A 24,239-nucleotide genomic window follows, 5' to 3' on the forward strand; every position below is an offset into this window, starting at 1 on the left:
TCGGACTCCCCCCAATAGCAAAAACATATATGTTTGAAAACTATATATGTGCCTGCACAACATTCTTTTTTACTTCTATTTCTACTCTATAGGGTTTGAGGCCTACCTTACCAAAGAATACTCATCCAAAGCTTGATGAGCTGCTGCACAAGTGTTGGCAACAAGATCCAACTGCCAGGCCTGACTTCTCAGAAATATTGGAGATACTACAGCTTATTGCTAAAGAGGTTCATCATCTAAGCCTAGGATTCTGTTCCTAAATTCCAAAACTTCTTTGACATGATGGTTTTGAAACTATCAAACAGGTCGAAGATGAATCCGATGACTGCCGTAAGGATAAGTCATCAGGTGGATTTCTTTCTGTTCTACGACGTGGCCACTGAAACTTCATTTGATCAAAATGTAGGTACGATCTCATCACCGGCAATTTCCAGCCATAGAGAGAGATAGTACCTTAAAACTGTACGGTGTTCAAATTTCATGGCTTGTTTTTCCTGGTTCTTAATTTTTATGCTTTTAATTCTTTTCTCTGTGTTTTTGTTATTTGTTACCACTTCGTAAGGTGGAATGTTATTTGTTAGACTTAAATATATTCTTTAATCTTGCCACATAGAAAGGATTTTATTTTTTTTATTTGTGCCAATTTCATAGTCGACGGCACTCGTCAGAAAGTGGGAGGTGAGTTTGACGAGCCGGGGAGAAAGCCTTTCCCACATGTCCTCTCTTGGGACTTGGTCGGCTGCGTATCTTTTCTTTCTCTTACTCTTCCTCTCTGGTCTCTCGGACTGGGGCTCCTTCTTCCTTTTATGTTCTTGGAGTCTTCTTCCTGGGTTAATAGTTTCTTGAAGGGGAAGGTGGTACAGATAACAAAAGGAGGAAGCAATGATAACGACGATCATGACTTCTGTGTAGACCAATGACGTGGCAAGATGAGTCTCCTCGATAGCACACGGGGCGATGACGACGCTGACTTTTACTTTGACTAGCGACGTGGAAATATAGTGAGTCACGTCATAGCACAATGAATTGACCCTCGATCCAGAGCACACTGAGTCTCAACTTGCCTTGCTAACTAACCTCGACGCCTTAAGAGCACAATAAGAAAGCCAAAGAATACTATGGGTATCTCTCACAATTGGTTGATGCCAGAATGTAAGACGTCAGCAATCTCTAGTTCTTGCCCCTGCCAAGATTGGGGGCCACCCACCAGGGGATGTCCAACCGGTCCGACAGCCACTCGAGCCCATCCGGCTCAGACCCGCCGGAATCGATAACCTCCGTGATCTCACCATTTTCCAGGTTGACCACGCACACGGTCGACACCAGGGTATCTTCCCCCTCCAAACTCATCTTCTCTTCCTTCACGTAGTAGATGGCATTCCCCAGGAACCCTGGGAAGTCCCCCGCGGCGACGCACACCGAATGGTTCGTACCCAAAAACAACATACGGTCGCCGATGTCCTGCACTTCGATCGCCTTCGCTGGCCGGTCTCCGTCGCCTGGATCGAGCCTGAAGACGCGGAAGCTCCTGGTGTTCTTCCTGGCTGCACTCCTCTTGTAGAACTCGGTAACCAGGAGTAGTTCTCCAGCCGACCCAATCAAGTAGGTGGGTAAACCACCGCGCGGCACGCAGGGCGGCATGGAGTTCCATGCGATCATCGTCGCCCTCCCCGGCGGGCCTGGGTCGACGTCGAAGACTGCTAAGTAATTTTTGTCATTGTAGATAGCGCACAACCTCCGCTCGCCGTAGGGCACGACGTCAGTCAGGTTGAACACCTGCGGCACTCCTGGGAAAATCCAATGGAGATCATCGAAAGGTTCGTTGACGTTGTCCTTCCACGATCTGTCCCCTGGGCGGCAGGTAAAGCAGCGCTTGTATATGCCGTCGAGGAAGACGATTGCCACGAAGTCCCGGTCGAGGGTAGGGTCGGAGGACAAGACGGCCTTGTCGACGATGGCGTTGGACTCGACCGTAATGTTGGGGTAGTCCGTTTTGATGAAGTAAGATCCGATGCCGTCCTCCGATTGGTAGAACAACAGTACGAATGATTGGAGGGTGGAGAGTGGGGGGAGAGGAATGTCTTCGGCGGTGACGGGGTTGAAGAGGGAGACCGCGGAGGTGGCTTCGGAGATGAGGATGAGCCACCCGTAAGAGGCGCCGATGCAATACATGCTGGTGGTGTGAGGTAGGCGGCGCATGCTTCCATTAAAGGCGTTGGCGAGGCAGAAGGCGGAACTCTTTCTTGGTTCCGGGGTAGAGAGGTAGAGGAGGAAGGGGAGCTGAGCGGGGAGGTGACGGGGCCGGGGGGGGGACGGCGGAACGCCAACACTTGCAGACGGCGCGGAAGCGGATGTAGTCGGAGGCGCTTCTCAAGAAATGGGAGGTGAGCTTGACGAGATGCTGGCGAAGCCCTGTCCACATAGCTATTCTTGGGACATGGTCGGCCATTGTGCGTCCCCTCTTTCTAGTCTCTCTACCTCTATCTGTTAAAACCCTTGTAGATTCTAAACTTGGGGTTGGTCTCTTTAGGGGATCAGCTTCCTTGGAACTCTATAGGGGTTCCTCCCTCCAAGTTGATGCTCAAAGGCTGCAGAAAAAATTCATCTATTGCTTATGAAAAGAGGTGGAATACATGACTATTTATAGGGCTTCTAAACCCTAACTCATAATAGGACTTTTACTTAAGACTCCTACTTCTAACCAACTCCTAATAGGACTCCTAATCAAGACTCCTACTTCTAACCAACTCTTAATAGGACTCCTACTCAAGACTCCTATTCCTTTACAACTCCCTATTCTTCTCTAAAAAATAACCTACTAACCCTAGCCGGCCTCTTCACCTCTTTAATAGGGGTCGGCTTAGGTAGGTTTTACATGAATGCCCCTCTCAATTAGGACTCTCCTAGCTAGAGTCCTAACAGACCCGCCCTCTTCAAATCAGCCTTGTCCTCGAGGCTGACGATTCATGAATTTTGGGAATTTGATCTTCAAGTCATCATAGTTCTCCCAAGTGGCATCTTCTGTTAGTAGGTTTGCCCACTGTATTAGCAATTCAGTAGTGGATCGTCGTCGTTGAGTCACGATCCGTCGATCAATAATGGCACTTAGCTTAGTCTGAAGTTCTCTTTGGGTAGTCATATTTGGTGGGTGACTTTGGGCTGTCTCCAAGCACCTATTTACAACTTCCGTCTGGCCGTCGGTTTGTGGGTGATATGCCATACTCATTTTCAATTTAGTACCCTTATAGTGTAATTCTTTTGAGTCCTAATTGTAATGAGCCATGGGGCTTGGTGCTTCCTCCAATTTTTTTATAATCTTACTAGTCTCTGAATCTTCCTGCCATTCCATCTTAATATCCTTAAGAAAGTCGCTGGTCGGAAGTGAAATGGCTGAAACTTCAACTTGCTCGGGTAGCTGCGAAAGCGCATCAACAAGAACATTCTCTTTCTCCTTTTTGTAAGTTATTTTATAATCAAATCCAAGAAGTTTTGTTACCCATTTTTGCTGCTCAGGGGATGATATCTTTCGCTCCAAAAAGTACTTGAGGCTTTTATGGTCGATTTTAATTTGAAATCGTCGGCCAATCAAGTAGGGTCTCCGCCTCGTTGCTGCGCGCACAATGGCGAGCATCTCCTTATCATATGTTGACTTATTTTGATAGGAGGGAGATAATACCTTGCTAGTGTATGTGAGTGGTCGACCATCTTGCATGAGAATGGCTCCAATTCCGACTCCAGATGCGTCGGCCTCAATAATGAAGGGTCGGTTGAAATCTGGTAGTGTTAGCACCGGCGTCGTCGTCATGGCTGCCTTAAGTTTGTCAAAGGCAGCGGAGGCTCTGTCCGACCATTGGAAGACATCTTTTTTCAGTAAGGAAGTAAGTGGTGCACTAATCTCTCCATAGTTTTTCACGAACTTGCAATAGTAGCCTGTTAAACCCAGAAAGCCATGTAGCAAATTTATGTTCCTCGAGGTCAGCCAGTTTTGCATTACTCCAATTTTGAAGGGGTCTACTGCCACACCTTCCTCTGATATGATATGCCCAAGATATTCCATCTTCTTTTGAAGAAAGCAAAAATTCATAGTGGTTGTTGTGTTTTCAAAAGGTGGTTTTCGGTATGTCTTCTTCGCGTACTCGTATTTGTTGATACTCGGATCGAAGGTCCAGCTTTGTAAAGATTTGTGCTCCCTTTCATCTAGCAATTCATCTACAATTGGAATAAGGTATTTGTCCTTGATGGTTATGCCATTGAAAGCTCGGTAATCAACACATATTCGCCTTGTTCCGTCCTTCTTGCGTACAAGTAGCACCGGTGAAGAGTAGAGGTTGCAACTTGGCCGAATAACTCCTGTTTCGAGCATCTCTTTTACAATCCTTTCTATTTCATCCTTCTAGAGATGTGGATACTGATATGGCTAAACATTTGCTGAAGATTTGCCTGGAAGGATAGTTATACAATGATCATGCCGATGGGTAAAATGTAGGTTGCGCGGTTCGTCAAATATATTTGAAAATTCAGCAAGTAAAGGAAGTAGATTTGGATCTTCAAATTATGTTGGCTCTCCCTTAGTTTGCTGCTCAAGTTGTATGAAAAAGCCGCTGCATGCTTTATGCAAAACCTTCTCCATTTGTTGTATGCAAATCGTTGTTATGTCGCCCCCACGTTTCCTGTGCAATGTCACATGTTTCTCCTTACTGTAAAATTTCATAATTAGTTTCATAAAATTCCAGGAAATATCACCTAATGTCGTCAACCATTTAATTCTGAGCATGGCCTCATGATTGTTAAGAGGGAGAAGGAAAAAATTTGTAATTATCTCTTGGTCCTGCAGCAATAGTTTCTCCTGCGAGCACCTATGATCACAATTCAAAATCCGTCCGTCGGTGACCTTAACATCAAACCTGCAGCGATTCTCGATAGGTAATGCTATCCGAACAACAAGCTTACTATTTAGGAAGTTAGTAGTACTGCCCGTTTCGATGAGAATAGTGATCGGTTGTTGTCTAAGAAGGCCTCCAACTTTCATCGTTTACAGGTTTGAGTAACCGGCTAGTGCGTGTACTGTAACTTCAGTCGGTTGTGGCTCTTCTTCCACATCTTCTTTATGTTCAAAGTTCTCTTCTGAATATTCAATGACCTCTTCTTCTATTGGTTCAAACATAAGAAGTCTCCCTTTCATCATTTGCGGGTTTGAGTAGTTAGCTATTGTGTGTACTGTAACGTCGGTCGGTTGTGGCTCTTCTTCCACATCTTCTTCGTTATGTTTAAGGCTCTCTTTTGAATGCTCAATGACTTCTTCTTCTACTGGTTCAATCAAAAGAAGTCTCCCTTTTCTACAACAATGCTTGTAACTCCACGGCTCGTCGCAATGCCAACATAACCGCTTCGCAGATTGCTCCCGAAGCTCTTCTCTTGTCAACTTCTTTGGTGCAGGGACTCGATCGACAGTAGGTGGGGCTGACGGCTTCAGTATTTCTGGTTGAGGAGCAACACTAGTCCTCCAAGCTTCATGATTCAATCGCTCCTCTTGATGTCGTGCGAAAGAGATGGCTGCCATAAGCGTGTACGGTTGTCGCGCTTTAACTTCTCCTCGGATCTCCGGCTTCAAGCCCTTAATGAAGGTCCTCAATAGCTGTTTTTAAGACCAATCATGAGTTTGATTAGATAACCTTTCAAACCTAGTTTGGTACTCCTGAATGGTAGAGGTTTGTCGGATCTTTGTTAGTTGTCCGTCAATATTCTCGTAATCGGTTGGTTTGAAGCGGATTAGCAATCCTTCTTTGAATTGTCGCCATGAAAGGACTCCATAAGTATGTTCAAACCAATCAAACACTGTATAGCATCCCCTTCAAGATGTATAGCTGCAATTTTCACCATAGATGCATTCGCGGTTTTATGGTACCGAAAATATCGCTCCGCGCGCGAGATCCAACCAATTGGGTCTTCTTCTTCCCATCTAGGGAAGTCCACTCTCATGCATGGATAGTTGGAGTTGGTCATAGAGCTTCCCCTCTCTTGGAAGTCATATCTTCGGGCTTGGTGTGATTGGGCAAAGCTCTCTCCTTAATGTGATTTCTTCGGGCTTAGTGGTCGGCCCAATCTGAGTTCGGTAAAGAGCATCTGAACCTTATCCTCCATTCGCGCCTCGAAGGCTTCAAATTTAGCATTGATTACCTCCTCAGATGCCATAGTATATGCCGCCAAATTTGTGATGTTAAGATCTCTCTTTTGTTGTCGGGTTAAAGGCATGTATTGGTTGAGAGAGGTGATGGTCGAAAGGGTTGGTGGATTGGTGCATGTAGGCTACGGTTTAGGCTTATTTTGTGGCTATTTTGGGTGCAATTTGAGGGTGTGGTTTGGTGGAGTTTTAGGGCTGTGGATGAAAGTTTTGGATCTGTAGTAGATTGTAGCAAAGGTTTGATAGAAATCAGTGGAAGTTTAGCAAGTATGTGCTGTCTTGTAAGAGTAGAATTGTCGTCGAAGAAACAACGGTTTCTCGACGTAATTTCCACCAAAAACTTGAGAGAATTGAGGAGGAAATTGATAGCAAAATCACAGAATATATGACAGCAAGGATATCTAATTTAATCAAGAAAATTTCGGTAGTATAACAGCAAGGAAATTGGTGCAAGTTGCGATTGCAGAATTCTCGTCGAGAAATTTCAACGGGTTACGATGAAAATTTATAGCAACATAAAATCATTTTTAGAGATGAATTTCTTAATAGATTAATCATAGATGGAAGCCAAGATGATCTATGAAGTGTATAAGAAATTTCATTAAAAAAGGATTGCAAATAGATGGGTTAAGGCAACAATATGCGGCTAAAATTTTCTTCAGCATAGATTTTTAAGTATAGCTGATTGGACGTAAAAGATCGATGGTTTATATTGTGAATTTTTTTGATGAAACGAAAGGGAATTCCACTGTTAGGAAGTATCAAAGCTATCATAAAAATTTCGTAGAGATTTGGATAGAAACAACGTAGTATCAAGATCAAACAAACAGTGCTATGCGGTTGAAATTTTACAGTGCAGATTTTCAAGTATAACAGATTAGACGTAAAATATCAATGGTTTATATTGAGAATTTTTTGACAAAACCAAATGAAATATGCTGTTAGGAAATGTCAAAGATGTCACAAAAATTTCGTAGAGATTTGGATAGAAAAAACATAGTAGCAAGATCAAACAGACGGTGCTATACGATTGGAATTCCGCAATGTATCTTTCGTCATAGAGATGAAAACTTTCTGACAAAAAATTTATGCAGCAATATAGAAATAATTTTTTTGAAATTTTCAAATAAGGATAACTAAATTGCAGCAGCAGTAAGGTAGAAAACCAGAACCTGTTGCAATTCACGGGGAGATCAAAGGATGATCCGTGGTGGTGGAGATGACGACGGAATTTGGCAATAATCTCTTAAGCAATTGTGGGAATTGCTTTGGGCGGTTGTGGAGGGTTGATGGATGGCTGTGGAAGGGCAGCGAGATGCCAAGAACACTGCTCTGATACCAAATGTTAGAACCCTTGCAGATTCTAAACTTGGGGTTGATCTCTTTACGGGATCGGCCTCCTTGGAACTCTATAGGGGTTCCTCCCTCCAAGTTGCTACTCAAAGGCTACAGAAAAGATTCATCTATTGCTTATGAAATGAGGTGAAATACATGACTATTTATAGGGCTTCTAAACCCTAACTCATAATAGGACTCTTACTTAAGACTCTTACTTCTAACCAACTCCTAATAGGACTCCTAATCAAGACTCATACTTCTAACCAACTCCTAATATGACTCCTACTAAAGACTCATATTCCTTTACAACTCCTTATTCGTCTCTAAGAAGTATTTTTCTTTAAACGCAAAGGCTATGAATGCCTTATTTTGTGCTTTGGACAAAAATGAGTTCAATCGGATTTCAACGTGCGAAACGGCTTTTGATATTTGGCGAACACTTGAAATCTCGCACGAGGGAACTAGTAGAGTCAAAGACTCGAAAGTTAACATTTTAATGCATGATTTCGAGCTTTTTCGAATGAAGCCGAGCGAAACCATTGTTGACATGTACACCCGTTTTACGGATGTCGTCAATGGTTTACAAGCTCTTGGCAAATGTTTCTCGAATTTTGAACTTGTTAGTAAAGTTTTACGATCACTTTCTAAAACTTGGGAATCAAAAGTAATGACAATACAAGAAACAAAAGATTTAAATATTTTTCCACTTGAAGAACTTATCGGCTCATTGATGACATATGAAATGGTGTGCAATGCACATGATGAACACAATCAACACTTGAACCACCTTCCAAAGAATAGGAAGGATTTGGAACTCCGGACAAATGAATACCACTTGAGCGATGACTCAAGTGATGAGGACAATGATGAACTTGAACTTCGAACACTAAATCTTAATAAGTTTATTAAATAAAAATCTAAAATAGACAATGAACTTGAACGAAGGAAGAGGCCAAAAAAGAGGAAGGCAACCAAGGATGAATCAAGAACTTCCAAAGGTGAAACGGCGAATTGGGCTTTGACGGGCTTGGACTACAAGGTAAGTAACTCAACTCTCTTGAATTATTTTGAAATTACTTGAAGTTTTTCATGAGTGCTTAATTTAAATAGTAGGAATAGAAAATAAAAATTATTTTTATTTTTAGCATCTTTGAAAAATTAAAAATTTAATCATGAAAAGTATATTGCTAAGGTTTCATACATGTTATGTTTTGAAATGTTGAATGATGTATGCAACATTAGGGATGATAACTATATGATATGTGATAATGCTTAGGATTAATCTATGCATGTGTATCTTGATGATTTTATGTCATGCATGAGTTTTTGAAGTAAATATTGATTTGAAACTCTCATTTTAAATTAACAATTGGATTAACATGTTTTTGGTTTAATCATTTTTATGACGAATTAAGATGACATTCTCATGACATATTAAGATGACATAGTGCATGTACATCTTTGTATGAATTTCTTGATAGTCTTTTGATGATAGACGTGATATCATTTTTGATGTGTTTGGTCTTGACGGCTTAATGGCGAAACTTATGTTTTGATTTTAAACAATGATACATGTTTTCACAAAAAGACTTGAATACCCTCACATGAAATCAATTGTATGAAATAGAAATGAATTTTATATCATATTGAGATTAATTAATTTATTTTACCAATCTTGTGAATCTCATGAAAATAAACATGATGAATATTTTGGAAATAAATGAGTGTATCATGCATTTGGTCTTAATGATTTCTCTTGAACATACTTTTTGAAATCATACTTGATAATGAATATCAAGATATTAAAAGGATGTTATCATGGAATCATGCTTGATAATTTATTTTATGAAATTTACCCTATCTTGAATGTTGACATTTAAAAAAAAAAAGGGGGGGGGGGCAAAGGCATGCTCATAAGAAGCAAATCACATGAATAGAAATTTATAAAATGAAAAGTAATCCTCTATCTTATTGATTTTTCAATAAATCTATGCTGGTCATATATGAATTTATTGAATATAATTTTGAGGATGATTTCAGATTTGACAATTGCTTGATTCGTATTTACGACATAAGATACATTTTAAATATGAATCATTCTTCAATCATGTTAAATGCTTCAATCATTTTCTATCTCAAGATTTCTCGATTTTGATGAAATACAAGTGATAAATTCATTTATGATATCTTGTAAATCACTTGAATTATAAATGAGTTTTTTTTTTTTTTGATGTGTTAAAAGAATCACTTAAAAAGAAAATGCTTTTCCCATCTTATCAAGATTAATGATTTCATGATATTGTGTGAATCTCGAAATTGATTTTGATGAAATAGTAATAACGTTATTCATGTTATGAATCTCAAAAATGATAATTTGATTATGATTTTTTTTTAAATTAACTTGAATGGAATTTTGTTTTAACCAAATCATGAACTTTCCCTTGACTTCTTGACTTAAGAAGAAACATGATGATTACTTGATATTTGATGCTTGAAATTTCTTGTGAAATGTGATCTTATTGAGATTTCTTATGCATGAAACAAATTGTTCTCCTTGCTATTTATTACCAAATGAATCATGATATCATTGCTATTATATCTCCTATGATTCATGTGTAGAGAAAGAATTTATAAATCATAATACAATGAGATTTCTTATGCAAAAATAAAGTGTTTTTGTGATTCTTTGCTAAAGAAAATAATTATTAAAATCATGATCTTGATAATTATAACATAAAGTTCTTTATAAATCAAGATCGTTCATTATGCTCCCTCCATTTATCAAAAAGGAATTCTTCAAATGAAGTGTAACTTGTCTTTTGATTTCTAAGAATTCAATGAAGTGTCATATTGATATCTTGATACTTGGAATATTTTAAAATGTGATCTTGATAAGAATATTTCAAGTTGCTCTTTGTGCTATATCTTTTCAAATGAATCATGAGCCTTGATATCATATATTTCATAATATAGAAATAACAAGATTTCTTTGCCTTGTATGCCTTGTGTGATGATTGTACATCAATTTGCTTTATTATGAATTATATGAATCTTGATTGTGAACTTGTTAAGAAGAATTTTAATGAACCATGAATCATATATTTGGTATTCACGAATTGATCCTTATTGATATATTTCATGAATTCTTTGCATATTTGGCTTGTTGAATGGTTGAAATTTTTAGCCATTGAATTCTCCCTTCTTTTTGACAATGACAAAGGGGGAGATAGATTGCTAGCACAATTCAAGAAAAAGGCAAAAAATTACACTTCTCAAAAGAGAAGAAATTGATATCTTGAACATCACCGAAAATTGCTAGCTTGAAATGTCAAGAAAATATAAAAAAATATTTACTTTCCTGCACATCTAAAGAGAAGATGCAAATGTAACACTTGCCAAATTGTTTGCTTGCCTCATGTTAAAACATTGTCTCTTGGTAGTTTGGCATTTTGCTAAGAAAGCAAAAATGATACTTCTCAAAAGAGAAGAAAGAGCTTACTTAAACATCACAAGCTTGCCTATCTTAAGAAACAAAAAATTTGCAAAAGTGCTATCTTGCCTATCACAAGAAGCAAAACTTGCAACTTGTACATTGCAATAGGAAGCAAGAATCATGAGCTTACACAAGAAAGCTATCTTGTATTTGCTTTCGAAATTTTTGCTAGCTTGTATGTTGCAAAACTTGCTCACTTTTTCAAACACTTTGCTAGCTTGTACTTTGTAAAGGAAGTGAAAATAGCACTTCTCAAAAGAGAAGAAAGAACTTATTATCTTGAACATCACAAAAATTTGCTACCTTGCATGATGTAAAATTTGCTAAGATCACTATCTCAAAAGAGTTGCTATCTCAAAAAAAAAAAAAAAAAAGGCAAATGTGCTATCTTGCCTATCTCAAAATACAAAACATGCTACGGAAGCAAAATTGCTAGCTCAAACATTGCAAAGGAAGCAAAAATTTGCTAGTTTGCAACTTGCATATCATGAAAATTGCTATCTTGTAGTCTAAAGAGAAGCAATTAGTTGTTATCTCAAGAAAAGCAAACATGCTAAACTTACACATCTTTAATTGCTAGATTGCATGACGATAAAATTTGATACTATGTTTTTCATGCAATGTATGAAACTTTTTTTCTCTAAACACATAAGAGTAGGAACTTCTCCTTTTTGTTGATGACAAAGGGGGAGAAGTATATTGATGACTTCATGCATTAAATATTTTATATATTTGCATGATGGTTTAAATGTTTTTCATAACATGTGATGAATGTTACTTGGATTTGGGATAATCCAAGTGTTCTATCAATGGCATATTGATAGGGGGAGTTTAGTTAAACTCCGAGGAGTTAAGGTTAACTTCGTTAGTCATCAATTAGTTGTCATCATCAAAAAGGGGGAGATTGTTGAATCTCGGATTTTGATGATGAAACTAATTGATTGTGTTTAGATGTTTAACAGCATTTTGAGTGATGCAGGTCTACTCGATCAGGATTAGACAGTTAACGCAGGAAGAATTGACGTTGCGTCGGAGGAGATCATGTTAGGATATTGGATGGCAGAAGGCTTCGGACGTCGGGCATCGGGCCAAGAGCGGAATTACGCCAAGGATATCGGGGTTGCAGAGGCCAACCGCCAATTGGGTAATAAGCTACAATAAAGGATGATGCACTGAAGAATCGGACGAAGCGCCAACCAATGACGTGCCGGGCAACAGAATGTCAATTCGCGTTGTAATAATTGTCTAGATCGGAGTAGGGTTTTGGCTTGTGTGTGCAGGATTAACTATGATAACGATGAAGACATAAAGCGAAACAAAGTATTGAGTCAAGCGCAAAGGATTTGTTGCGAGTTTGAGAGTTCGACGGAAGTCCGAAGGTTCGTCGGGAATGCTACCGGAACTAGCCAAGAATGAGTAGGGAGCTTGCCGAAGGATTTTTCGGAAGCTCGCCGGAAGGTTCGTTGGAAGTTCGCGGAGCTCGCCGAGAAAGATCGGAGCTTGCCGAAGAAGCTTGTTGGAACTCACCAAGATCAAATCGTGAAGTCTAGGAGCTTGCTGGGAGTCCGTAGAACGATTTTCGAGAGTTTATCGGAAGACCGCCGAAAGTTCGCCGGAAGAAGTCTTGACTTGCGGACTTTGTAATAGCTTAGGAAATGTCTTTAAATTCATAATTAGCACATTAATTAGGATTAGGATTCAGAGATAATCCTATATCCTGGTTAGGGGCCAACGGGGCCCAAAATTAGACTTGGTTTGGGCTAAATTTAAAGCCCAACCAGTGAACCGAAGGGTCTGGCGATGGCACCGCCAGTCCACTGTCAGTGTCAGAAACTGACAGGCAGTGGCACCGCCATTGACAGGCGGTGGCACCGCCAGCATCGGGAACCAAAGAGGATTCAAATTTTGGAGCCCAAATTTGAATCCTCTTGAGGCCTATAAATACCCCTCAAATCTCAACTGAGATTACAACTTTTTGAGAAGCAATTGATTGAGAGAAAGGTCTTAGAAAAGTCTTTGCTAGTCTTGTTTTCAATTTGCTAGTGTTCACCTCCTTCTTTCTTGCTGAAAATCTGTAAGAGAGCGAACTGCTTGTAAAAAGTTGTAAGAGGGGTATTTACCCTTCCCCTTCAAGAGATTTGCTAGTGGAAGGTAGGAGCCTCATCGAAGAGGGGCCTCGCAAGTGGATGTAGGTCATTTGACGGAACCACTTTAAAATCGGCGTGATCTCTGGTTTGCATTTACTTATTGTCATTTATATTACTGCAAACCATTTGCACTTTAATGCTCTACTGCAAACCAAAAACATGTTAATCCAAAATAAGAGCATCAAATCAACATTTACTTCAAAAACTCATGCATGACATAAAATCATCAAAGTACACATGCATGGATTAATCCTAACTCTAAGGTGGATGTAGGCTATGGTTTAGGCTTATTTTGTGGCTATTTTGGGTGCAATTTGAGGGTGTGGTTTGGTGGAGTTTTAGGGCTGTGGATGAAAGTTTTAGGGCTGTGGCCGAGGGACCCCACTCAGGCGGGCAGGCCGCTCTGAGGTGTGTCTCGGGAACATGGAGCCGAGGAGCACGACGCAGGCGGGCTGGCCGCGCAAGTGTGTCTCGGGAGCATGGAGCCAAGGAGCATGACGCAGGCGGGCTGGCCGCGCAGGTGTGTCTCGGGGAGCATGGGGCCGAGGAGCACGACGTAGGCGGGCAGGCCGCGCAGGTGTGGTCTCGGGCATCATGCAGTTGAGAATCACGACGCAGGTGGGCAGACCGCGCAGGCGTGGTCTCGAGGGTCATGCGACCGAGTAGCACGACATAGGCGGGCAGGCCACGCAGGCGCGGTCTCGGGCACCAAACCGAGAGGTGTGGCTCGGGCGGCAAGTCACCCTGAGGGGGGACTCGGCAGTCTACGGCCGAGTCGTGTAGATTCAAAAGGGTTTAAGCCGGGGCTAACCGTGAGCCGGGAGGTAGTCAGGTAGATACTGAACCTTCGCTCGGAAGAGACTGAGGCAGGGCTTAGATTTCTTTTCCTGGGGACTACATCGGGTAGCCATCGTGGGTGCTTAGCCTCTCTTATGGAGCTCGCGGTCGGAAGTCGTCCCTTCTCGTTTCGGTCGCCCAGGCCTCAGCTGCGATGTACCGGTTAGCCCGCTGGAGCATCTCTGGCACCGTAGTGGGAGGTCGCTCCGCGAGGGACCAGAGGAATCTGGAAGGTCGTAGACCTATCACAAACGCCTGCACTAACAGAGAGGGGTGAGTGTCCGGCAAGCCCCGGATTTGCGTGGCAAAGTGATCCAAAAAATGTGAGAGGGGCTCGTCCTCCCTTTGTTTGAGTCCGAGGAGTAGTGCCGCGGAGGGCTTTGGCCATGCGCAGGCTACGAAGTGGAGCTCAAAGTCATTGGCGAGCTGGTCGAAGGAAGTGATAGTCCCGGTCTTCAGGCCGCCATACCACGCGTGGGCCGGCCCTCTCAAAGTGGTAGGAAACGCTCTGTACATCAGAGCATCAGAGGTTCCGTATAGCGCCATTTGGGCGCGAAAAGTAGCTACATGGTCCGCTGGGTCGGCGGAGCCATCGTAAGCGTCCAAAGAGAGGAGCTGGAAGTCCGGGGGGACTGTCAGATCCCGTATCTCGGGCGTGAAGGGAGACCCTTGGTGTGGGTCCTCCCCAAGCTCTCCCTTGGACCTGTGAACCTCTTTCTGGACCTCGTCGAGTCGCTGGCTGACGAAGCGCAACTGGGCCCGTAGAGAGTTCGAAGAGAGTGCCTCAGGTTCTGGGCGACCGCTCGGGTTTGCCATCGCTGGATCCCCGAGTGGGGCCGGTCGGACCCGAGGCGAAGTGGGGGGCTCTGGTAGTGTCACGTGGGCCCAAACGGGCGCCTCGCGTTGTCGCAGTGGTTCGATCACGGGCGGGTGCGCCGGATGAGAAACGAGCGGGATAATGGTTTGCACCATTTCCATCAGAGCTCGGACTTGACGGGCAAGGTCCTGAAAGGCCTCGGGTGACACGAGCGTTGAGTCGGCTGGGGCGTCGTCGGGCGACGACAAGCCCGGGTCGTTGAATATTCGCCAATATCGTTCGGAAGTCGTGGCGGGGTGTTCGTCACGATGGTCTCCTTGCGGGAGATGTTCCCCCGAGGCTTTGGTCGGGTGTGACCTCTCAGCCGCGGGCTCATCTGAGCCACTCGGGTGATCACCCGACATTCCGGGCCCTCCTTCTAGCGCCAATCTGATGCGGGAAACAACTTTGAGCCGTGGCCTCGGGGCCGACGCGGCTTGGTTCGGGTCCGAAAGACGGGGATCTCCTTGGGGGAGTTCCTCGAGCCCGCTGAGGAGGTCGGGGGCGGTGTCCGATCGGGACGGTGTAATCGTCTCTTCCGGGCAGGAACTCCTCGCCTGCGCGTCCGGAGGGGACATTCGGACTCGCACCTGCACAAAGGTCGGGCCGGGGTGCTCGGCCCGACCCCTCCAACGATCAAGTTAGAGGAAGATGTGGAGGGGGTTTCAAGAGAAGAAGTGTTTTAGTGTGTCTCGCCCCTGTCCCCCCTCTCCGTTTAGGATGCAAGGGTATTTATAGGGGAGTTTAGTGTTACCTGATGTGCTTGCCTATAGGAGGCAGGCTTGTACCTCTGATGGCGTCTGACATTGCTGTTGGCGTTGCGTGGAGAACCGAACTGCCGCAGGGCATGGGCGAGCCTCGGTCGTCGTTCTCCTCTGCCTCGGCCAAGCATGTTGGGTCAGACGACGATGAAGTCGTTGTCTGAGAGCGGGTGACGTTAGCGCACATCGCGTCGGCATTATTGCCCTCTTTGGGCAGAGTGTCGTCCAGGCGTGGCTGACGTCGTGGCACGTCATGTCGCCATTATTACCCTCATTAGGTTCAATTGTAACGGACTATATTTTCCATTAAAACTGTGTGCAACTATAGACTTATCTTAATTCTGCAAAGCTTACATGGTGGCATGATTAGGTCTCTTGAATATTGTTTAACTTGATTTAGTTGTATTGGTATCCAGTCTTATTGATTCTTGGCAATTCAGTTGGTTTTTCCTTGAATATTCTGTGGTTTTATTATTTATAATTCAGATCTCCAACGAACCAACAAATTCCGCACTTCCTCTATATTTAGGTCATAGAACACAAGCCCTATGATCACAAAGCTGATGTTTTTAGCTTTGGAATTGTAATGTGGGAGTTGCTTGCACATTATTGGCATAAAAGAAACGCTCCTTCCACCCCTTATTACTAGAGGGAGCCCCGCTAACTCGAAAGCCCGCTCGGGTGGACAGATAGTAGCCCCCCGACCCCTTGGAAAGGCGAAAGCAAGAAAGAAAGAGAGACAGGGTCGGGGCGATATTGGCATAATGACATTCCCCCAGGAACGCCACGATGTAGCGCCAGGAGTTGGGCGCCATCTGAGACGGTGAGATGCGCCACCGTGAAATACAAGAGGTTATGAGGGGGTGCAGGGGGAGGCGCAGCTCGACCTCAAAAGCATCAATGGTGAGGGCGAAACCCCTCGGAATTGGGTCGTACGACCGTTGGCCCGGTTCAGGTGCCAGGAGAACAAACTCCTCCGGGATGCTGTAGAGATCCCGAAGGCGACTAAGCAATGACTCGCTCACAGTTGAGTCGTGGTCGCGTGGCCACATCAGGGCTTCGAGGGCCCGGGCTGCTTTTTCGTCGGATGACGAACTTGGATTCGACACTACCACCATTCTTCCAGCTCTAGCCGAAGAAGAGGAAGAAGAGAAGGAGGAAGAAGACACCATCCTTACTGACCTTTAGTAAGAAGAGGAGAACGATCGATGCAAACGAAATAGTGGAGTCTGAAGCAGCGGAGTCGGAATAGATAAGGAGACCCTAAGGGGGCTTGCCCCACGCTACTTATAAACAGGCCACATCCCGCCAAAACAGCGACCCTTCCTCTCCGGAAGTGCGCTGCGAAGACACAAATGTCACCTCGCCATAAATATAGCCTGACATGGCAGCTAACGGCAGCATGGTGCAAAGTACGGAGGCGCTAATCATATCAGCCTCGAAAGGCGACGACTCCCGAAAGGGGCGGCCCTTTGACCTTCCCCAGGGAAAAAGCAACCTGGCCGCCCGCGCCCGCGGTTGAACGATCAATAGCTGACCAAAACAAAGTTGTTCCTCGGCTACATGATGCTCGAGGCCACACCCTCGGCCGCATAATGCCCGAGACCACCTCCTCGGCCGCGTAACGCCCGAGGCCACTTCCTCGATCGCATAATGCCTGAGGCCACCTCCTCGGCCGCATAATGCCCGAGGCCACTTCCTCGGCCGCGTAACACCCGAGGCCACTTCCTCGGCCGCATAATGCCCGAGGCCACTTCCTCGGCCGCATAATGACTCTGATCTCACCGTCTCCCAGGCTGAGCAAGCCAATGCTGAACACTGACTCTTCCTCCTCCTCAGTCACCTCGTCTCGGTCACCTCCCAGGCTGAGCAAGCCAATGCTGAATAGGGGACTTGGTCGGCTGCGTATCTTTTCTTTCTCTTACTCTTCCTCTCTGGTCTCTATACCTGCAACTGGGGCTCCTTCCTTCCTTTTTATGTTCTTGGAGTCTTCTTCCTGGGTTAATAGTTTCTTGAAGGGGAAGGTGGTACGGATAACAAAAGGAGGAAGCAATGATAATGACGATCATGACTTCTGTGTAGACCAATGACGTGGCAAGATGAGTCTCCTCGATAGCACACGGGGCGATGACGACGCTGACTTTTACTTTGACTAGCGACGTGGAAATATAGTGAGTCACGTCATAGCACAATGAATTGACCCTCGATCCAGAGCACACTGAGTCTCAACTTGCCTTGCTAACTAACCTCGACGCCTTAAGAGCACAATGAGAAAGCCAAAGAATACTATGGGTATCTCTCACAATTGGTTGATGCCAGAATGTAAGACGTCAGCAATCTCTAGTTCTTGCCCCTGCCAAGATTGGGGGCCACCCACCAGGGAATGTCCAACCGGTCCGACAGCCACTCGAGCCCATCCGGCTCAAACCCGCCGGAATCGATAACCTCCGTGATCTCACCATTTTCCAGGTTGACCACGCTCACGGTCGACACCAGGGTATCTTCCCCCTCCAAACTCATCTTCTCTTCCTTCACGTAGTAGATGGCATTCCCCAGGAACCCTGGGAAGTCCCTTGCGGCGACGCACACCGAATGGACTCGACCGGAATGTTGGGGTAGTCCGTTTTGATGAAGTAAGATCCGATGTCATCCTCCGATTGGTAGAACAAGAGCAGTACGCATGATGGGAGGGTGGAGAGTGGGGGGAGAGGAATGTCTTCGGCGGTGACGGGGTTGAAGAGGGAGACCGCGGAGGTGACTTTGGAGATGAGGATGAGCCACCCGTAAGAGGAGCCGATGCAATACATGCTGGTGGTGTGAGGTAGGCGGCGCATGCTTCCATTAAAGGCATTGGCGAGGCAGAAGGCAGAACTGTTTCTTGGTTCCGGGGTAGAGAGGTAGAGGAGGAAGGGGAGCTGAGCGGGGAGGTGACGGGGCCAGGGGGGGACGGCGGAACGCCAACACTTGCAGACGGCGTGGAAGCGGATGTAGTCGGAGGCACTTCTCAAGAAATGGGAGGTGAGCTTGACGAGATGCTGGCGAAGCCCTGTCCACATAGCTATTCTTGGGACATGGTCGGCCATTATGCGTCCCCTCTTTCTCGGTCTCTCTACCTCTATCTGTTAAAACCTTTGTAGATTCTAAACTTGGGGTTGATCTCTTTAGGGGATCGACTTCCTTGGAACTCTATAGGGGTTCCTCCCTCCAAGTTGCTGCTCAAAGGCTGCAGAAAAGATTCATCTATTGCTTATGAAAAGAGGTGGAATACATGACTATTTATAGGGCTTCTAAACCCTAACTCCTAATAGGACTCTTACTTAAGACTCCTACTTCTAACCAACTTCTAATAGGACTCCTTATCAAGACTCCTACTTCTAACCAACTCCTAATAGGACTCCTACTCAAGACTCCTATTCCTTTACAACTCCTTATTCGTCTCTAAGAAATAACCTCCTAACCCTACCCGGCCACTTCACCTCTTTAATAAGGGTCGGCTTAGGTAGGTTTTACATGAATGTCCCTCTCAATTAGGACTCTCCTAGCTAGAGTCCTAAGAAACCCGCCCTCTTCAAATCAGCCTTGTCCTCGAGGCTGACGATTCATGAATTTTGGGAATTTGATCTTCAAGTCATCATAGTTCTCCCAAGTGGCATCTTCTGTTAGTAGGTTTGCCCACTGTATTAGCAATTCAGTAGTGGATCGTCGTCGTTGAGTCACGATCCGTCGATCAATAATGGCACTTAGCTTAGTCTGAAGTTCTCTTTGGGTAGTCATATTTGGTGGGTGGCTTTGGGCTGTCTCCAAGTACCTATTTACAACTTCTGTCTGGCCGTCGGTTTATGGGTGATATGCCATACTCCTTTTCAATTTAGTACCCTTATAGTGTAATTCTTTTGAGTCCCAATTGTAATGAGCTATGGGGCTTGGTGCTTCCTCCAATTTTTTTATAATCTTACTAGTCTTTGAATCTTCCTACCATTCCATCTTAATATCCTTAAGAAAGTCGCTGGTCAGAAATGAAACGGCTGAAACTTTAACTTGTTCGGGTAGCTGCGAAAGCGCATCAACAAGAACATTCTCTTTCTCCTTTTTGTAAGTTATTTTATAATCAAATTCAAAAAGTTTTGTTACCCATTTTTGCTGCTCAGGGGATGATATCTTTCGCTCCAAAAAGTACTTGAGACTTTTATGGTCGGTTTTAATTTGAAATCGTCAGCCAATCAAGTAGGGTCTCCACCTCGTTGCTGCGCGCACAATGGCGAGCATCTCCTTATCATATGTTGACTTATTTTGATAGGAGGGAGATAATGCCTTGCTAGTGTATGTGAGTTATTGACCATCTTGCATGAGAATGGCTCCAATTCCGACTCCAGATGCGTCGACCTCAATAATGAAGGGTCGGTTGAAATCTGGTAGTGTTAGCACCGGCGTCGTTGTCATGGCTGCCTTAAGTTTGTCGAAGGCAGCGGAGGCTCTGTCCGACCATTGGAAGACATCTTTTTTCAGTAAGGAAGTAAGTGGTGCACTGATCTCTCCATAGTTTTTCACGAACTTGCAATAGTAGCCAGTTAAACCTAGAAAGCCATGTAGCAATTTTATGTTCCTCGAGGTCAGCCAGTTTTACATTGGTCCAATTTTGAAGGGGTCTACTGCCACACCTTCCTCTGATATGATATGCCCAAGATATTCCACCTTCTTTTGAAGAAAGCAAAAATTCATAGTGGTTGTTGTGTGTTCAAAAGGTAGTTTTCGGTATGTCTTCTTCGCATACTCATATTTGATGATACTTGGATCGAAGGTCCAGCTTTGTAAAGATTTGTGCTCCCTTTCATCTAGCAATTCATCTACAATTGGAATAAGGTATTTGTCCTTGATGGTTATGCCATTGAAAGCTCGGTAATCAACACATATTCGCCTTGTTCCGTCCTTCTTGCGTACAAGTAGCACCGGTGAAGAGTAGAGGTTGCAACTTGGCCGAATAACTCCTGTTTCGAGCATCTCTTTTACAATCCTTTCTATTTCATCCTTCTGGAGATGTGGATACTGATATGGCTGAACATTTGCTGAAGATTTTCCTGGAAGGATAGTTATACAATGATCATGCCGACGGGTAAGAGGTAGGTTGCGCGGTTCGTCAAATATATTTAAAAATTCAGCAAGCAAAGGAAGTAGATTTGGATCTTCAAATTCGGTTGGCTCTTCCTTAGTTTTCTGCTCAAGTTGTACCAAAAAGCCGCTGCATGCTTTATGTAAAACCTTATCCATTTGTTGTGTGCAAATCGTTGTTATGTCGCCCCCACGTTTCCCGTGCAATGTCACTTGTTTCTCCTTATTGTAAAATTTCATAATTAGTTTCATAAAATTCCAGGAAATATCACTTAATGTCGTCAACCATTTAATTCTGAGCATGGCCTCATGATTGTTAAGAGGGAGAAGGAAGAAATCTGTAATTATCTCTTGGTCCTGCAGCAATAGTTTCTCCTGCGGGCGCCTATGATCACAATTCAAAATCCGTCCATCGGTGACCTTAACATCAAACATGCAGCGATTCTCGATAGGTAATGCTATTCGAACAGCAAGCTTACTATTTAGGAAGTTAGTAGTATTGCCCTTTTCGATGAGAATAGTGATCGGTTGTTGTTTAAGAAGGCCTCCAACTTTCATCGTTTGCGGGTTTGAGTAGCCGGCTAGTGCGTGTACTGTAACTTCAGTCGGTTGTGTCTCTTCTTCCACATCTTCTTTATGTTCAAGGTTCTCTTTTGAATATTCAATGACCTCTTCTTCTATTGGTTCAAACATAAGAAGTCTTCCTTTCATCGTTTGCGGGTTTGAGTAGTTAGTTATTGTGTGTACTGTAATGTCGGTCGGTTGTGGCTCTTCTTCCGCATCTTCTTCGTTATGTTTAAGGCTCTCTTTTGAATGCTCAATGACATCTTCTTCTACTGGTTCAATCAAAAGAAGTCTCCCTTTTCTACAGCAATGCTTGTAACTCCATGGCTCGTCGCAATGCCAACATAACCGCTTCGTAGATTGCTCCCGAAGCTCTTCTCTTGTCAACTACTTTGGTGCAGGGACTCGATCGACAGTAGGTGGGGCTGAGGGCTTCAGTATTTCTGGTTGAGGAGCAACTCTAGTCCTCCAAGCTTCATGATTCAATCGCTCCTCTTGATGTCGTGCGAAAGAGATGGCTGCCATAAGCGTGTACGGTTGTCGCGCTTTAACTTCTCTCCGGATCTCCGACTTCAAGCCCTCAATGAAGGTCATCAATAGCTGTTTTTTATACCAATCATGAGTTTGATTAGATAACCTTTCAAACCTGGTTTGGTACTCCTGAATGGTAGAGGTTTGTCGGATCTTTGCTAGTTGTCCGTCAATATTCTCGTAATCGGTTGGTTTGAAGCGGATCAGCAATCCTTCTTTGAATTGTCGCCATGAAAGGACTCCACAAGTATGTTCAAACTAATCAAACCACTGTATAGCATCCCCTTTAAGATGTATAGTTGCAATTTTCACCATAGATGCATTCGCGGTTTTATGGTACCGAAAATATCGCTCCGCGCGCGAGATCCAACCAATTGGGTCTCCTTCTTCCCATCTAGGGAAGTCCACTCTCATGCATGGATAGTTGGGGTTGGTCATAGAGCTTCCCCTCTCTTGGAAGTCATATCTTCGGGCTTGGTGCGATTGGGCAAAGCTCTCTCCTTGATGTGATTTCTTCGGGCTTAGTGGTCGGCCCAATCTGAGTTCGGTAAAGAGCATCTGAATCTTATCCTCCATTCGCGCCTCGAAGGCTTCAAATTTAGCATTTATTACCTCCTCAGATGCCATAGTATATGCCACCAAATCTATGATGTTAAGATCTCTCTTTTGTTATCGGGTTAAAGGCATGTATTGGTTGAGAGAGGTGATGGTCGAAAGGGTTGGTGGATTGGTGGATGTAGGCTACGGTTTAGGCTTATTTTGTTGCTATTTTGGGTACAATTTGAGGGTGTGGTTTGGTGGAGTTTTAGGGCTGTGGATGAAAGTTTTGGATCTGTAGTAGATGGTAGCAAAGGTTTGATAGAAATCAGTGGAAGTTCAGCAAGTATGTGCTGTCTTGTAAGAGTAGAATTGTCGTAAAAAAAACAACGGTTTCTCGACATAATTTCCACCAAAAACTTGAGAGAATTGAGGAGGAAATTGATAGAAAAATCACAAAATATATGACAGCAAGGATATCTAATTTAATCAAGAAAATTTCGGTAGTTTAACAGCAAGGAAATTGGTGCAAGTTGCGATTGCAGAATTCTCGTCGAGAAATTTCAGCGGGTTACGATGAAAATTTACAGCAACACAAAATCGTTTTTAGAGATGAATTTCTTAATAGATTAATCATAGATGGAAGCCAAGATGATCTATGAAGTGTATAAGAAATTTCATTAAAAAAGGATTGCAAATAGATGGGTTAAGGCAACAATATGCGGCTAAAATTTTCTGCAGCATAGATTTTTAAGTATAGCTGATTGGACGTAAAAGATCAGTGGTTTATATTGAGAATTTTTTTGATGAAACCAAAGGAAATTCCACTATTAGGAAGTGTCAAAGCTATCATAAAAATTTCGTAGAGATTTGGATAGAAACAACGTAGTATCAAGATCAAACAAACAGTGCTATGCGGCTGAAATTTTACAGTGCAGATTTTCAAGTATAGCAGATTAGACGTAAAATATCAATGGTTTATATTGAGAATTTTTTGACAAAACCAAATGAAATCTGCTGTTAGGAAATATCAAAGATGTCATAAAAATTTCGTAGAGATTTGGATAGAAAAAACATAGTAGCAAGATCAAACAGACGGTGCTATACGGTTGGAATTCCACAATGTATCTTTTGTCGTAGAGATGAAAACTTTATGACGAAAAGTTTATGCAGCAATATAGAAATAGTTTTTTTGTGATTTTCAAATAAGAATAACTAAATTGCAGCAGCAGTAAGGTAGAAAACCAGAACCTGTTGCAATTCACGGGGAGATCAAAGGATGATCCGTGGTGGTGGAGATGACGACGGAATTTGGCAACAATCTCTTAAGCAATTGTGGGAATTGCTTTGGGTGGTTATGGAGGGTTGATGGATGGCTGTGGAAGGGCAGCGAGACGCCAAGAACACTGCTCTGATACCAAGTGTTAGAACCCTTGCAGATTCTAAACTTGGGGTTGATCTTTTTAGGGGATCGGCCTCCTTGGAACTCTATAGGGGTTCCTCCCTCCAAGTTGCTGCTCAAAGTGCAGAAAAGATTCATCTATTGCTTATGAAAAAAGTGAAATACATGACTATTTATAGGGCTTATAAACCGGTTATGGAACAGTTGAGATATGGTACGGAAAGCCCCCCCCCCCCCCCCCCCCCCCCCCACCCTAGCTGGAGGGAAGGGGGGGGGGGGGGGGGGCGGGGCGGAAGAGGGAAGGGAACGGTTGGTTCTCTTATTGATTTCGATTAGTTTAATCTTAAATCGGAGTGACAGCTTCAGTTATTCCACCAATCACGATTTCAATGCTCATTTTTGCCTGCAATTGTTTATAGGAACGTCTTCCAGTCATACTTTGAACTCTAATTGATCGATGGACAAAATGAGAGCGGTAAAAAAAGC

General features: G+C 43.7%; 2 protein-coding genes across 2 annotated transcripts; both read right to left on the bottom strand.

The window, feature by feature from the left end:
* Window positions 1–1,170: 1,170 nt before the first annotated feature.
* LOC135598207 (uncharacterized) lies at window positions 1,171–2,199 on the bottom strand. Its single transcript, XM_065091748.1, has one exon. It carries the CDS (start codon window positions 2,197–2,199, stop codon window positions 1,171–1,173), a length of 1,029 nt encoding a protein of 342 aa, XP_064947820.1.
* Window positions 2,200–18,144: 15,945 nt separating this feature from the next.
* On the bottom strand, window positions 18,145–18,696 carry LOC135598208 (uncharacterized). The gene has a single exon (XM_065091749.1). It carries the CDS (start codon window positions 18,694–18,696, stop codon window positions 18,145–18,147), a length of 552 nt encoding a protein of 183 aa, XP_064947821.1.
* Window positions 18,697–24,239: the final 5,543 nt, after the last annotated feature.

This window comes from Musa acuminata, chromosome BXJ2-1 (genome assembly GCF_036884655.1).
Source record: "Musa acuminata AAA Group cultivar baxijiao chromosome BXJ2-1, Cavendish_Baxijiao_AAA, whole genome shotgun sequence".
Lineage (NCBI taxonomy): Eukaryota > Viridiplantae > Streptophyta > Magnoliopsida > Zingiberales > Musaceae > Musa > Musa acuminata.